The sequence below is a fragment of the Molothrus aeneus genome, chromosome 8, assembly GCF_037042795.1.
Source record: "Molothrus aeneus isolate 106 chromosome 8, BPBGC_Maene_1.0, whole genome shotgun sequence".
Classification (NCBI taxonomy): Eukaryota; Metazoa; Chordata; class Aves; order Passeriformes; family Icteridae; genus Molothrus; species Molothrus aeneus.
The window spans coordinates 17,804,589-17,820,820 of NC_089653.1; the positions used below are offsets into that span (position 1 = coordinate 17,804,589).

Sequence of the window (16,232 nt, forward strand, 5' to 3'; positions counted from 1 at the left end):
GACAAGCAAGAAGGAAATTAGGCACACAGCCTTCAACTTTCACATGCTTGCAGCAGCCAACTTGGCTCTGCCATTCACCGCTCCTTGGGGAGCTCCCTGTGAAGTTATCTAGATAAGGCTGCTAAACTACTGCCTCTGGCACTAAATTCTCTGTTCTGACCCATGTCCTAAATCCTCATTAATATCTGGGACTCCTTCCAGAACCATCCTTCAAGCATCCAACAGCCCTGCTCTACCAGCTGGTCCTGGTGAAATCAGCATGGCTTCAGCCCAAGCTTTGTAGGGTTGTTCAGACTTGTGAAACAGCTATAGAGGATTTAAAAGAACCTTTAATTCCATGTCAAAGTGCCATCCTTCACCATGGGTTAAAATACAAGGAAAACTTCAAAGAAGAAAATGGAAACAAGAAATTAACATTCCCCCTTGTGTTTGAAAAGCTGCTTGGGAAGTGGATAACATTCAGTGTGTAATGGGCATCCACATCCCTCAGAGAGCTTTGGATATCTCAGCCATTAATTTGATCTTCTTTTCACCCCCACTTGGATCAATGGAAAGATTTTCTACAAGTACATTTTCAGACCCTTGTTCACTGTTAATCTTCCCTCTGTATCCTTTTCAACATCTTCCTCCTAGAGTCTGTCAGTCACTGCCACAGAGATTCATCAAGGCTGTCTTGTAATCGCCGCTGGTATCCTCCTGACAGGAGAAGACATTAAAATATAGGTGAGTAGAGAAGTTCCTCTGCACGCTCCAAGTGCTGACGGTGTCAGTCTGTGGAATATGCCCACACAGGAAAAGGACTTTGGAAAGAGCAAGTCAGAGCTCAGCAGAGTTGCTGCCAGCTGACACACCATCAAAAGCGAACGGAGAAATGGGGCTTGTAGCTAGCACCTGAAATAACATTCATCGAGTCCAATTTTTTCCTTTGGAATGCAGGTGAGCAATTGATCAAGGTTCTGTCCCACAGAGCAGCACAAAGTCAGCACATATGACAGCAAGAAAACCTGTTGTGTTCAGATTTTTTGTCCCTGGGTATTTATGTAGCACCTCTTCCCTACAGGAAGGGAAAAGGCAGTTATATAGTTAGCCCTGACACATGGCATTTTTAAAAAAGCCAAAAATGTGGTCATTTTGGTCTAGAAGCACTACACAAAATATTCACTAGGTAAAGAAAATTTCCTCCCTTTGAATGTTTTGTGGTGACAGGTGTAAAGCTAGTTCCACTTCTCAGAAGCAATGAATGTTCTGTACAGACCCTTGAAGGCTGATCATTAATCAACATGACAGACACTGACAGTGTCAATTATAAGAAGGGCCCTTCATTACAGACCCAGACTTCCCATAGGGACTGCTAAGGACAGGGCTTTTGTGCCATTTGCACAGGGGCAGAGGAATGTCCCAAAGTCCTGGGGACAAATGGTAAAAAAACAGCACTTCAGCACTAACAGGGGAGGCACATTCACTCAGAGCTGAAACTCAAATGCTACAATAAGCCTTGACAAGGTTCAGTTTCTGAACCTATCTCATCACAGTGTAGACCAGGCTTTCACCTGGGATAAGGCAGCAAAAAATCCCTCAAACAACAGAAAAGGAAAAGGAACAAAATACCCCAGCATAATTTTGACACATATGGATGGCACTGGCTTGAGGTAATTAACGATGGCAGAGAGAGAGAGGAGAAAATGGCCCATCAGTGTGGGATAGGTATAACAGGAATGATTCATTTAATTTAGATTCATCTGGAACAGTCATGCAGTGCATGGAAACAGAGACTGGTCCATGAAAATCCTAGTGCAGTGTCTCCTTGGGTTTGCTTTGTCCAAGTCCTTACAGAGAGCATGTGGTCTGACTCACCTTTCAGACACAGGGGTCTCTCAAGGACATGGCTGTTAACAGGCCTAGTGAAGGAGAGCCATGACCACAGCAGATTTGAAATTGCTACTGCTGACAACCATGGAAGCATCCCACAGTGCTGGAGAGATTAGGAATACATGCAACGGCTGAGAACATCGTATCAAGATTCTGCTTACCAAAATCATACTGGAGAGAGACTTTCCTGCAATGCGCTTGAATTCAGGTTTGATAAGATTTAGGTCAACTTCACTTCGAGAAACCAGCACCCTTATCAGAGTCCCATCATCGGTGCCAGCCCCCTGGAACAACAGATACAGCAGTCTGTGATGCTACTGGCTGTTCAAGGGATAAGTTGGGCAAACTAGTCCAGGGCACGAGGAGTCAGCTTTCAAACACCACTTGGCACCTCTCCTGTGGAACATCTGCATCTCTTTCTAGAGGGCCCACCCTCACACCCCTCCCAGAGGCCACTGCCAACACCACAAGCCCACCATGGCTTGTGCACAAGTTTTGCACATGTCAAATGCAAAAGCAAACATGCTAGAGAGGTGGGAGCTGGCACTGAATACAGACTGCCCCTCTGCAGAATCACCCAGGCAGCGCTTGGCTTCAGCCAATATTGTTTAATCACTCACAGGAAAATTAAGATCACACTGCTAACAAAACTGTTATCTCAGCTTTCCAGAAGGTTTGGAGAGCTGACATCTTGCACATACCAGTTAAGTATTACAGGGCACAATCTGCAAACACTATGTGTCCCCATTTTAAAGTCTCATTTTATACTGCCATTGAGAGAATCGCTTCCTAAAAAAATATACTGTGTTCCAGTCTATTTAAATGGAAGGCAAGTCTTCCCCATAAACAACCTCCCAGAAAAGCCTCTTTTGCCTGTGTTCCAGAAAGTGGGGCTGGACTCCCTGCAGACTCTTAAGCCAGAAAAGCCAGACTCCCTTGTTATCTTGAATTTAAAGGGTACTGTTCTACTCAAGGTGTTTGAAAGGATTCTGCTATTGCTTGCAACAATTGTACCAAACCTGCTGAATTTCACCAAAACCTTGGCTCTTCTGGTTTGAATTGGTGGAAGCCAGGTCACAAGTAAGTCTGTATGAAAACCAGTGTGTTGTAATGAAGAGTCTTACCTTTAAAGCATTGTACAGCCTCTCTGCAAAGTAGCAACGGATGTTCCTGGTGCATTTCACTAGGCATACAAAAAAGCTCAGTAAGAATCAATGGTAATTCCAGCCCAGGGCAGGAGGTGACTGAGATCCTTCATGCTTCCCATTAATTCAGTGTGCTCCTGGAATCTGAGTTTATCTTATCCAGGAGGTACCCCTTACTTCATACCAGATACCTTTATAAAGCACATCCATCTAATATAAGTCAACTACTGCAGAAGGAAAGGCAGCAGACTCTGACAAAGCAAAGGAAAAGCTCATTACTTACCAATAGCCAGCATGGCATCCTCAAGTGAACCACGAGTTTCACTCTTGATAGAGTCCTCTATGCTCTTACCAGCCAGTTTCTGGTATTCTTCAAACACTGTTTGAAACAAAAAGAACTTATATTTTTTACCAAGTAACCCTCAAGGCCTTTTGTGCCCAATATTTACAGGCATTACTTGTGTGGCAATATGAACACACAGATCCTGCAAAAGCAATGGCCACATTTGCACCAGCTTCAGTCAACATCAAAAATCAGCCACAAAGATGGATGTTAACATTTACCAAAAGCCAAAGCATTCATGGTTCCTAATTCCCTGTGCAGTTCACAGCCAATGGATTTTAAAATTATGACAACACCATTTGGGGAAACTTACTATTTCAACCACAATTTAAAATTAAAACTGAGAAAAGATGAGCAAAATACAGGCGCAGATTCCAAGATATTGGAGTTCCTACAGTAGCAAACGCTCAGCAACAGGGTCATTGCTTGCCTTATACACTTTGGATACTCCAAGGCTCAGAAACACTGATATCTGTTTCTGCTCCTAGCTTTCTAGGACTAACAAAGAAGGAAAACTGCTATGTAATGCCATAGACATCTTAAGAAACTTTGCTCAGCACCCAAGATCATCAACATTCAAGACACTTTAGGGAAATGGAATATAGAATAGACAGATGGATACAAACTTCTCAACTCAAACTACTCTTTCCATTAAAAACAAATTTAAAAAGCTGCAATAATTACATTCAGACCTAAAAGACAAATAGGTACAGAAGAAATTGCTTAGTGCCACAGTAGGTTCAAAAGACTGATTGCATCATCACAACAAGATGAAATTCAATTCTTAAAGACAGATACAGACAAATACTAAAGAGACCACCTATTTTTTTTTGTCTTGTTTATTTTTTAAGGGACCTTGAGAGATTGAATTTGAAACACAAGGGGGAGCTGGCTTCCAGGGCATAGAAACAGCAGCAGAGGACCTCAGCTTAGAAAAAGTTCAGGCATATCTAGTTTATCTTTGGCTAAATTTATCAGTTTTGGGTCCACCTGATTCACAAAGTACTTCATATGCTTAGATTCAGCCAACATAACAAAATCTGTTATGCCTCAAAAGCACAGAGAAGACACTGTTTGGTCTCTGCTGCATGGACAGTGGGAAGCTGAGGTCTCAGCTGGAGCAGGGCTTGTGTCTTCCCTCCCAGCAGCCTCTGATGCCCTCAAAAGGACCTGGGGCAGAAATGCAGGCTGCATCCTGTGACTCTCCAGCACCGAATAACCAGCTACCTTTTTAGTGATTTTTTTTTTACCCCCAGATGAACCCACATCCAAGGGGACATGTCTGTTCACCACACACTCCTACTTAATTAGGACAGTACTCAGTCACTCACTTCTTGAATTTATAAAAACAACTATCCAGTTATCACCACTGTATAAGGGCTCCTGGAAGAGCCAACTGATTTTCAGCTGAATTAAATCTTCATAATCTTTCACAAAATCTGCTTGCAGCTTTTGGTCACTGCGTGACCAGGAATTAGAAAACAGGCTCAGGTACTCATTTCTGCCCACCCATGTCTCTCATCTATAGCCCCACCTCCTCTTCTTGCCTAGGGTGATTTGTGATTTTGGAGGCTTGGGGGTGTAGTGATGGTAATGTGGGCTCTGCTCCATACCTTTCATGAGGTGTGTGGCACTCCTTTTGCACAAGATGGTGATGAACTGGATCTCATCAGTGCCCCGTATCTTCTCTCCAGCAGCATAGAGAGCCTGGAATTAGCACACAGTTATTAGTGAGCTGTTCTGTGTGTGCAGCTGCTAAAGGAACAGAGTTTGGCTGAAGGCATGGCTGGGGTAAAGGGAGTAACCCAAACCACCGTGTCAACCAGAGTCTAGAAGGGCTGGTTATGAAAACCTTTCTGTCTTCCTGACAAATGGAACATCCACTGTCTCCATCCTTTCTACCCCTTCTGCAGCAGCTGGAACAGCCAACAATACACTTGAGGCTTCCTCCCTTTTCTCTCCTCTTCCATTCCACCATAGCCATATCAAAAGCAGATGAGCCAAAGCCCAGGCCTCATCACCCCTCTCTGGAATGGCAGAGCTCAGCAATGCAGGCAAAATTGAAAAAAACCCCCAAGTTACTTAAAGATAACCCCACCCCAAATTATTGTGACTCCAACCCTCTGCTGACACTGAAGCACTCTGAAGTTCAAGAAGGTTGGAATGCAGGCATATCAGTGATCTCAGGTATTTGAGAGTACCTCTGCATCCTGAAGAGCCAGGGCTGTGTCCACATAGAGGGTGGCATTGTCCCTCTCACCCTATGAGCAGAAAAAGAAGGGTAACAATTATGTCTCATAAAGATTCTTCCATAAATAAAGATCAGAGCACTCTGATCAAAGACCAATTATCCTCTCAGTTATCTATTTCTGCAGAGTACTCAAGCACTAATATTTCAGACAGCACGAGTTCCCGCTCCTTCACTGAAAGGCGCTGAAGTCAATCATATGAAGCAGAGTAAAAAATTGCTCAGTTATTCTGCTACCAGGCAGGAAAATTCCAAAAATGTGGTAGGGTAAATGCACTCAGGCACTGAGGGCACAGGCCCTGGAAAAGTGGTGAATCCTAGTGGAGTGGCACTGTTTTTTAAGACCTTTGCAGAGTACAGTGGCTTTACACACGTGTGAAAGTGAGGTGTCTCTGCAGGAGAGCTGGCTGTAAGTTCCCAGCTCTCTTACTGCTGCTGAGGGAGAGAGATTTCCCTGCTTCAGTCACATCACAGCTGAAACTGATCCAGTCCAAGTGACATGGTTGTCTCTGCAGTTTATCTGGTGATCATGACTGTACTGGTTCTCCCATTGCATGTCTACTCCAGAAAAGAAGAGAGAAATGTGAAGACCTTTATACCCTCATTTCTCTTCTCAAGCATTACCTGAAGAAGGCAAACCAGAATCTGCTCTAAGTAGCCGCTCGTTTCTGATTTTATGTCTTGCTCCAGATCAGAACCGTATGCTACCCAAGGGAAAGAGAAGGACAAGGGAAGGATTTGTTATTTATTTAGGCGATACAGTCAAGATATTACCAGTAACCCAAGCCCACACAATAGCCTGACACTGAGCAAGAGGGTCATCAAGGAAAAAAACAGGGCTGAGAGCAGCTCACACCCTCTGTGATGCCCAGGTCAGCATTTGCATCGGGCTGAGCCACTAGCTCCCCTGATGTCCAAGAAATAAACCCAGAGCTAATTTTAAAGGTATAGCTGAAAGGATGAACAAAATAAAATATTTACAAATTGATAAATTCCCAGCTATTCAATGGGGAGAAAAGCCAAGTGCACAGCTATAGTTTTGTCTATGTTCCCACAGTACTCTGTACCCAAACTGAACCAAATTCATAATTTGCTGACCCTTGGCTGCAGCTGGATGAAGACCTAGAAAGGGATTTTCAAATTCTCCCAGCATAGCCATGTTCTGCTTGCCAGCTGAAAGCAGAGTTTATTGCTTTAAGAGTTAAATGCTTTTAGAAAAGCCATTTTCTTGCTGACAGTGCTAGCTGATAACGCCTGCCTGTTGAGCTCTGACCACAGAAATCTGAGCCCCAGGCACTTACCTTCTTTGTACGCCTTGATAATCTCCTTGATCTGCGCTTTTGTCCGAGATGCCAGGATCTCTATGATAACGCTTTCCCTTGTTCCCACACCCTATAATAGAAAACACAGTGGAGAAATAAAGGTGGAGACAGGCATTTAGTCACGGAAATGATTTACTGCTAGAGAAGTATGGTGAAGGGAAGAGTTGGATGGCAGCAAAATCAGGATGTGTGCTGAGCTGTAAGAAAGCATCGTGATGAAAGCTGGAGGCACAAAACACATTTGGGTTGAACACTGTTTCTTTTACCAAGGTGCCTAATTTGTAAAGGATGCTTTTATATAACCCTGCATTTTCTCAGTGCTTTTCTGGAGTCAGATATTTGACAATAGACAGCATTAAAGGAATGCAGGGGGACCAATGTTTGGTAGTCAGTCCATCTTTATACCATTTTAACAGGTCACTCTGCATCTGAAACTTGTAAAGATACATTATCAATAGGTAGGGTCCCATCCGACCCCAGCCTAGCCCTTGCACCACCACTCCTTGATTCCTTAAAGGTTTCATGGCTCAGCTGGGGCATCAGGGCAGCAGGTTTGGGTGTGAATTCAGTCTTGTTGTTGCCTTCCTAGGCTCTATGAGTCATGTATGTACAGAAACTTTCTTACATCCATAAATATTTAAGCAGCATTTTCCCCCAGAATATTAATAGTACAATTAAGTATTTCTCAAAGACTACTGCTAATAACAAACTTAACCATGTAACAGTCCAGTTATTAACACTTGCACAAGTGCAGGAAATTAGCACTGTATTTGTGCTACTACTTAAATATCAGCATGCAATTTTCTTACCTTCATGGCATCATACAGCTCCTTGGCATCATACTTGAATGGGGGGTACATGAGAGCTACAATGAGCCTCTCAAAGTTGCCACTCAGTTCAGACTTCAGGCTTTCAATCAGATCCTGTCAAATGTGCATTATCACATGGTTACATAAACAGACCCACGGGATAATTCTGCTGCACATGCTGCTTCTATCGCCATGGCCCAAGTAATGAAGGTGAATGACAGCATTGCTGATTCATTAAAAAAGGTCCTGAGACTGAAAAAGGCACCTAACTCCAAAATGGGGTTTGTCTAGATGTTTATACATTCCCTGTTTTCTTGATATTTGCGCTTTCTCAATAATTTATCCTGCAGCAAATCTTGCTCCACCCTGCTTAACTCACTGAGCAGAGCCAGGTAGCTGAAGGCCTTGCACTGAGCAAGGGTGTAGCTTCAGAGAGATTCCCAAAACTGCATCTAAACTTGCACCCAGGACATCTGCAGAATCAGGACTGCAGTCTGCTTGAACTTCAGATACACTTCAAACTTCCCTCTGACTATTATGCAGGTTTTCCTCCCTCTGTTGTATGACTCTATCTGTTTTAGTGGGATGCAAGGGCTCTATTTATTCATTGTTCCATACCCACCACCCCCATATTTGCTTCCCTTTCTTAGGCTTTGTATGGCAGTCCCCTTTCCAGGAAGGCTCACAGTAGGGCTGAAGGTATACAGTCTGCTGGTGAAAAGATTTTCCCAATAAAAGTAACATTTTCCCAATAAAAGTAAGATTTTGTCAAAGAAACAAAGAGAGACAAAGGAAAACACAGTTGTCGATAACCACAGAATTTCCAAACAAGCGTAATTAAATAAGTCTTGAAATTGAACTTTTTTTGACATTTAAAAAGGCCTGAAACAAACCAGTATTTTACTCAACATGTCACTTAGATGGGTATCAATTTTTGTTACAGCTTCAAATCAATAAGAAGCTTCACTTCAAATTAAGACTGATTTTAAAAAAGTATTTCTGGTCAAAATGCATTTTTAAAAAATTGAATCTTTAGGAGAAAAACATTTTTTCGTGGTCAAACATTAATTTTACACATTCATCACAGGCCTTATAAATAGGTATTAGTCTACTTATTTGCAGAAGACCTGCATATAGTTTGCATCATGCTTTCAGAAAGAAGTGTACGCCCATTTACTACACCCTGCATGCAGTAAACCAGTGATTGAAATGGCATTGTTTTGGAAGAACCTTTCCAAACTGTGCTTTGAAGGATTTGGCAATCTCTTGACGCTGCAGATTGCTCCTCTTGGTTAGGACATCAATTATAGCTTGTTCATCAGTCCCTGTGGAAAGCAACAATAAATCATAAATACAGTGCACAGAATAAGCTGAGACTGGTCCAAAATCCCAATCTGAATATTTAGACACCCTTGTCTGGTTCACTGCCTCTGTGTAGAAGTTTAAGTACATACCGAGGAAACTTTAATATTAGTTTTTCACAGTAAAAAAGAGGTGATATCTCTGGATGCAAATTTTCTAAGGAATTGATTTCAACTTAGCAATTATGAGAACATAGAATTTACATATGTGGTTGGAGTCAACTCACCCAGCCCTTTCATGGCGTTGTACAGAGTCTGAGCATCAGGTGCAGCATTAAAATTTAAAGTACCTGCCACAGACCTGCCCTCTGCTTCACTCTGAAAGAAGAAGAAAAGTACACGACTTTCCACCACTGCTTTTCATCAGCTGGAGAAAAAGCATTTGGAAAGTACATTAATGATATTTATTGCCTCCACAGGGTGAAGTCACAGAAAATAGGAGAGAGTGGCCAGAAGTTTTTCAGCAGAGCAAAAAGAGAACACAAGTTTCTCTCCAAAGAGAACACAAGTTTCCTGTTCCCACCTGCCTGTACCAGCCTTTGCTGGCAGGAACATGAAGTGCAAAGCATGGCTGACAGTGCTGCAAGCATTGTGAGGTCAGGCAGAGTAACAGGAAAAGCACAGACTCTAATGGACTGGACTTTCCTATTCACCCCTTAATTACAGTCCTTCACAGCATGGATGCTGTTGTACCATACTGCATTTCTCAGTGGGTTGATGCAGGACAGCTTTTTGAATTCCTGAAATTGTCCTGTTCTCACAGACCATTTTCTTCAGCAGCTGCTGCTGCACTTCTGCACAGCTAGTTTCAAGAAGGGAGCATCTCCACTGGAAGGATTTGGGGCAAAAGACTACTTTGAAGGAAGAGATCCATCTGGAGGAGTGCTGGTTTGGTGTTCTTCCCTGTACCAAGAATCAGATACACCTACACCAGAATCCTCCTAACAAACCCCTGAGGTGCTGACAGTACAGGCCCAGGGCATAAAAGACACACTGAGGCTTATTTTAGTCACCACAAGGTAGTAGGGCCATCAACCAGAACCCAGGCAAAATTTCACAAAGCTGGTAGTCAAAGAACTGGCTTGAATATATTGTCACATCTATCACAAGCTGGTCCTGTCAACAGGGGGAGTATTTGGGTGGGTAGGCATGAAGAGTCATCATCACTTAATTACAATAATAAACACAATTTTCTCTTTACCAGAAACAAGGATATCTAAGTTGGATACTACTATATTCTCATAAATTTGCCTTTGGAGGCAGGGTTAATATTAAACTAATGGTATCAGTATGACCTGATAAATATTTTAATGGGGATGGCTACACAGTGAGATAAAAATCAGAGATTATGGATGAGAAGGAAGAATTAGGGTTGTCCCACCTGACTTACATGACATGGACCACCAAGTGCTGCCCATCAGCCTCCTGCTATGATGCAAATCCCTTCTGGTCTTACTTCCCATGTGAAAGAGAACCAGTGGGTACAGCTGGCACCTTTGCATGGAGCAGTGACAATGAGGAGTATTGAGAGAGGCAGCATGTTCAGCAATCAGCAAGACTTGGAAAAGTTTGCTTTACAGCCAGCACAGAGACACTCCTGCACCACCACACCTTGCTCCCAGCAGAAAGAGCAGCTGTGAAGCAAATGGTGTCAACAGGAAACTTCACAAGAGATGCAGCTTTGAGTCCCAATGGTCACCGAGCAGCGAGTATAAGGCTGAGGAGAAGCTGTCACTGCAGAAAACAGCAGTGACAGAGCAGGGGGCATTGCCACCTCCAACAGTTTGTCATTGGCCAAGAAGAATTTGAGCTGGGAGGACCATTTCAAGTGCTCCTTTTCTAGCCCTCTGCCAAGACGGCCAGCACCACCACAGCTTCCCTGGGCAGGGGGTTAGACTCATCCATCTGAGTCTGCTTTGAAAAGGATGCCAGTCCTCTCCAGCTGCATGCAAGGGCCCTGTGAAGAAACCCCCAAACATTCTGGACCCATGCCTGGTGACTCAGTGAAAGAGGGAGTACAAAGCTGAGCTTTCATTTGGAGGCAGTGGAAACAAATTAAACAATGATCTTTTTTGGTACGAATTCCGATAAAGAGTTACGGCCCTTCCTGCTGAGTAGCACATTTGTGACTCACTCCTGCACCTCATTCTCTGTGCACTTGGCTGTTGCAGAACAAGTACAATTGCACCAGCTTTTCAGAGAATCCCTGTTCACTTTGGTCCTGTTTCCCAGCTGAATTAATCCTACAACTCCCTAAGTGAAACTTCTCAAGGCGTTTGTGCTCATGTAAATATAAATAATTGGCATGAAAGCAGCAGAAGCAGTGTTCCTTACAGCTGATGCTGTGAAAAGTTTTACCTATAAATGAAAGGAAGAAGGAATAAAAGTTTTACTACCAAAATATTGTCAAACCTAAATGATAGACTTTTTTTAAAAAGCTGGAATCTGGGGACGGGTTAGGTTACTGTTTGCATTTTGTTCAGTCAATATTTTCTGAGAAAGTTTCACATTTTTTCATTCCTTTTGCTTTTGAACTGTATTTTTTAATGAAGGGTTTAGAAAACCAAAGTTTTTCCCAATCCTTCTTTGGACCTCTCATTTTCTTCTCATGCCTCCACCCCCTACAATACCAACTGGTACTGGATCACTGGAGTTTAAGGGCTTTTCTCCTTCTTTTCTAGCTCTAATTTACAAATTATTTCCAGCTTGGGGGTAGAAGAGAATAGATCATCCAAAAGGAAAAAAAATGAAATGAGAGTTACTCCAAGCTCAAGATAAACATCTATTTTATTATACCAAACTTCCGAAGGAAATAGAGAGGCAGAGAAAACTCAGAAGGAAGATTACAATTTGAATCTTTCTGGGGAAAAAAATATTTTGAGACCTGGGAGTAAACCTGGCCTCCCACAGAGGCTGATGGGGGAGCTGGCACATCACCAGGGCTACCTGCTGCCTGGTCTGAGGCAGACCCCAGGTGCTGCCTCAGCACAGCCCATGAGCTTCTCCCCATCCTGCCACATTCCTCTCAGAGCCACAAGCATTTACAAGAGAACATACACAGCATTTCTGGCTCCTGGCAAAGAGACAGGCTGCTCAAGACACATTATTGTTGCAATATTAAAAACCCACCGAAGACAGACATTGCGGCTTGACCATATCTTCCTCTGTGACCACAGCTTGCCAGCACAACAGGGGACCAAAAATGGGGACAGGCCACCACGCTGAACTCACTGCCACAGGACAAGGAGCAGGGAAGGAGCCCACAGCTTCAGCTGTGTAACTTTGCTGTTGCATGGTAGCATCTCTCCATGAACACAGAGACACAAACATCCCCTGCACCTCTCTCAACTAAGGGTACAGATAGGATCTGCTCCTCCTCCTACAGCCAGCAGTCATATCAACACCCTCCTTCATCAATGTTTTTGAAGTACTGAATGCTATTTTACAGCCAGAAAACAGTAAAAAGGTCTTGCTGATTTTTAAAGGAAACTGTTCATTCCCACACAGTGCCTGATACAACTTATAAGTTACCTTATTACAGTGCCAAAAACGCTCAGAGTATCAGTAAATCCTCTACTTACCCAGGCCTTCCACCATGCCATTGTGGTCTCAGTAGTGTTACCTGGCTCTGTTGGTGAAGAAAACCACACATATCACACCTCAGAGTTTGGGAATCTGAGATTTGAAGGGAGGCATAGGGAGGAGAGGAAGAAACAAAAGCTCTTTTCAATAAACTCACCACAAGAAAAATGGAATAACTGTACTCCTCTGGAGGCTGGTTCCCTCTGGAAGCCGCAGAATGTAACTGGTCTCTCGGGCACACGCAGGTATAAAGCATCCTTATCTACAAATTCCACAGGGCAACACCCTCCCACATGGCTCAACCTGTTTTTCACATATGATCTCACAGGGAGAGTTCAAGTTGCTTAATAAATGAGGCTTCCCTTGTGAGGAGACCTAAATTCAACCTTGTTGACTCATTGTAATTTTTCCACTTCTTCTCCCAATACACGCCCTTCCCTGCTAACATTTTGGCCTCTGGCACAGATACAACATACAAATTACAACCAGGTAATTTCTCAGCATAAAAGAGACTAGATGAATTCAGCTATAACTGAACAAGCCATTCACTATTACAGACTCTTTCTACCTCTGCTGATCTGGAACACTGCCAAACAGGACTCTAGAAACATAACATACCTTCCTCTACCTCCCTTCAAAAACTTATTTAAAAAAACTCAAAGCCAAACAGCCTAAAAATTTCCAAACCAAACAAACCACATACCCAGCCAAACTCCACATCATCCATGTCCTACACCTTACAGTGGAGCTCCTTAAAGCATCAGATTGTACAGAGACTTAGGAGGTCCCAAATCCCACACCTAGACTTCCACAGCATGAGTCACAAACATTCTCTAGGGTAATGTGGGACCAACACATCTAAGGCTAACAGGTTTGAGTAATGACTACCCCAGCTAAGTGTCATAGGGCTTGCAGTAGCTGCTGTGACATGTTAAGGTTTAGGAGCTGAGTGCAAAACTTCTCTTTTTTCAAAAGAAAAAGAACTGAGTTGAACAGCTTCTCATACTTATATTTGGTGAAATGTTTCTATGAAATCATCTGAAATACCTTATGGTTGTAGCAATATTTTCCTGTCTAGACTTTTGTCAGAATCTCCCCATGCCAGCATTTATTTATTTATTTGCAGTGGAAAGCTGCCTTGCTGGAAACATTCCCACCAGCTGTATCTTAACACTTGCTATATAGGAGCTTTGTGCCCTCCACATTTACAGGCCCATGTGGGATGCTGGGTAAACATCAAACTATGGGCCTCTCTTATTTCCCTCCCACACACTATTTCACTTAACTCAGCAAGGCCCCTGATGGCCTGGGAAGTTGCCCTGGCTGTTCCCAAGAGAATGAGCTGGGCCAGCCTCCAACACATCCATCATTGGCGAGGGCAAGTTGGGAAGGAGGAACAGCATCGCCCTTGGTACAACAAACATGCTGATGAGTCTGCACTGGCTTTGTTCCCACTCACATGTGAGAGGCAGGATGATCAACAGCACACTGCAAGGAGAGCTCATGAGTGGTCCTTCAGTCCTCCTCCTCCTCCCGGGGTGGCAAAGTGCCTTTGCACGCAGGGTGCATCTGCTTCTTCTGGATGCCAGTATCTGCTCCCTACACACACATTTCCCTCTGTTGGGATAGAATTGGTCAGCTTGCCATGGAGATTAGCTTTCTTGAGGACTCCAAGGACAAAGAAGCCCTTCTAGGCAGAAAATCACAGAGTTACAGCAAGCAGCCATAGGGCACAGAGGGCAGGAGAGACCAAACCAGACAGCAAATGGGAAAAAGTCTGAGGGCTCATTCTTGCCATCATAAACTAAAAAGGCTGTGAAGGGACAAACCAGGGGATTTTAATGCATAGAAACACTGGCCAGGTTTTAATCAATATGGACAGGCTAGGAAAGGTCTGGAGAACCTGAAATGTGCTGCAAGACCCAGAGCAAGGCTGCACAGATTAACATAGACCAGAGCAGTTGGCACTCGCAGGCTAGTGGAGCAGAGGGCAGACCAGTGCCCCTTTTGCTTGTGCAAATATAGTTACCCTCAGCAGCTGTAAATATGAACAGATTTGTCTTCATTGCAGTTCTTGTCCCCCCCTCAGCACTTGTGCTCTGTGAGAGAGCTTATCTGTGGTTCATGGACTTTACTGCTGTGTACCAGAGACACAACAGCTGTTACAGCACCAACAAGCAATGCAAGGCACAGCCTCACACATAGCTCAGTTATTACCCTCAGGAACATGCAGCTCTTTAGAAAAGGGGCAGAAAATGATGCATGGACTCTCCCAAGCTCAGCCTTCTCACCCTGGCATTGCCCCCCAGCCCAAGGGCCATACCTGCATTTCAGATACTACTCTGTTTTGAAAAATGAACCCCAAATGCACAAACCAGACTGTCCAGAAACTCTGCTCAACATAGTATTAAGGTGGTTAGAATTTGTCTCAGACAGTGATTGTGTGTGCTTGCAATGCAGTGCACTGTGGTACCCCACAAAATGCAGCCTGTCTCTGATCTGTCTGCAGGAGGAGTGCCTGGGCAGTGGGTCAGTCACACCATGGCTGCAGACACCCACGGTGTGTCAGTACAGTGACTCTCTCAGGCCTTACCCACCGGCCTCCTCCAGGCTTCCAGAGTCCCTGCACCTGCTGACACACCCATCAGCCAGCAAGAGTGGGCAGCAACCTCCATCAGAGCAGCATCTTACACCATAATCAGCTGTGGGTTTGCATTTTTAAGCCATTTAGTTCAAGCCAATTTTCAGCTAGACAAAATGCAGCAGGGACCTGTATATTTAGCTTTTCTTCACTCTGCCCCGGGTCTTCCCAAGCTTGAATCACTGACATCAGAGCTGCCCCTGGTATGTACTCAGCCAGCACAATGGGAATAGAAATCACAATCAGGATTTTAAACAAAAAGGTACCAATAGCCTTGGAAGGATGCACGACTGATATCACTTCAAGAAGCTTTTGCTACCCATTAATCTCAGCAGGTTTGTTGTAGGCTGAATAACAGCAGCTTAAAGGATGCTCTAATTTAGATTGAGGATGCCTAAAGTCTTCTAGGGTACAGAGGCAGCCCCCTTTTCCATCTATGAGTTTGTGAAGTCTGGCTCTATGCCTGGAAAGTTTCAGGCCAAGAACTGACTTCTTTGGAATATGAAAGCCTGTGGAAACCAGGTCCTCAAATGCTCAGCAATTTCCTTTCATGGCTTTCACTTCTAATAAAATCGTTTCAAGACTAACAAAACAGCACAGTCCATTGGGAATTTCATCCCAAAGTATGCATTTGTTTGATTTTTTCTAGCCAGGAACTTGGAAATCAAGAGGAATCATTGAGGAAAAGGCAGACCAAACACAGAGATATACTGTTGGGCAAAGCAGTAATACTATAACCATGTTACATAAGTACTTAAATTTGAAGAAGAGCATGCCCTTTAGACCAAACAGGTACTCTGCTACAAAGCTACAAAATGGGATACCTTTCTCCAACCCAGTCTGTAAGCAGAACCCTGTAGAACTGGAGCTCTGACAAGGACCCAGTTCAGCAAATGTCAGAATTGGTTTTGT

General features: G+C 43.7%; 1 protein-coding gene across 3 annotated transcripts; it reads right to left on the bottom strand.

Moving 5' to 3' along the window:
- Positions 1-476: 476 nt before the first annotated feature.
- LOC136559480 (annexin A8-like) lies at positions 477-12,714 on the bottom strand. 3 transcript variants are annotated; one of them, XM_066554723.1, is made up of 12 exons: positions 12,679-12,714; positions 9,325-9,415; positions 8,967-9,061; positions 7,737-7,850; positions 6,907-6,997; positions 6,230-6,309; positions 5,559-5,618; positions 4,971-5,064; positions 3,298-3,393; positions 2,994-3,052; positions 2,031-2,153; positions 477-696 (listed from the first exon to the last, which is right to left on the bottom strand). In XM_066554723.1, exons 1-12 carry the CDS (start codon positions 12,697-12,699, stop codon positions 640-642), a joined length of 981 nt encoding a protein of 326 aa, XP_066410820.1. In that variant the 5' UTR covers positions 12,700-12,714; the 3' UTR covers positions 477-639. The 3 variants fall into 3 exon arrangements, with proteins under 3 accessions (XP_066410820.1, XP_066410818.1, XP_066410819.1); XM_066554721.1 differs by lacking the exons at positions 8,967-9,061; positions 9,325-9,415 and having other exon boundaries at positions 12,679-12,699; XM_066554722.1 differs by lacking the exons at positions 6,230-6,309; positions 6,907-6,997 and having other exon boundaries at positions 12,679-12,699.
- Positions 12,715-16,232: the final 3,518 nt, after the last annotated feature.

Bases quoted from the DNA above. Each gene is read 5' to 3' on its own strand.
- LOC136559480 (XM_066554723.1), bottom strand. From the start codon at position 12,699: ATGGCATGGTGGAAGGCCTGG. The intron at 7,851-8,966 runs GTTCTTCCAAAA...CACATTTGACAG, and splicing joins TCAAAGCACAGTTTGGAAAG to GATCTGATTGAAAGCCTGAA. The intron at 6,310-6,906 runs GTAAGTGCCTGG...TCCCTTGGGTAG, and splicing joins TATCAAGGCGTACAAAGAAG to CATACGGTTCTGATCTGGAG.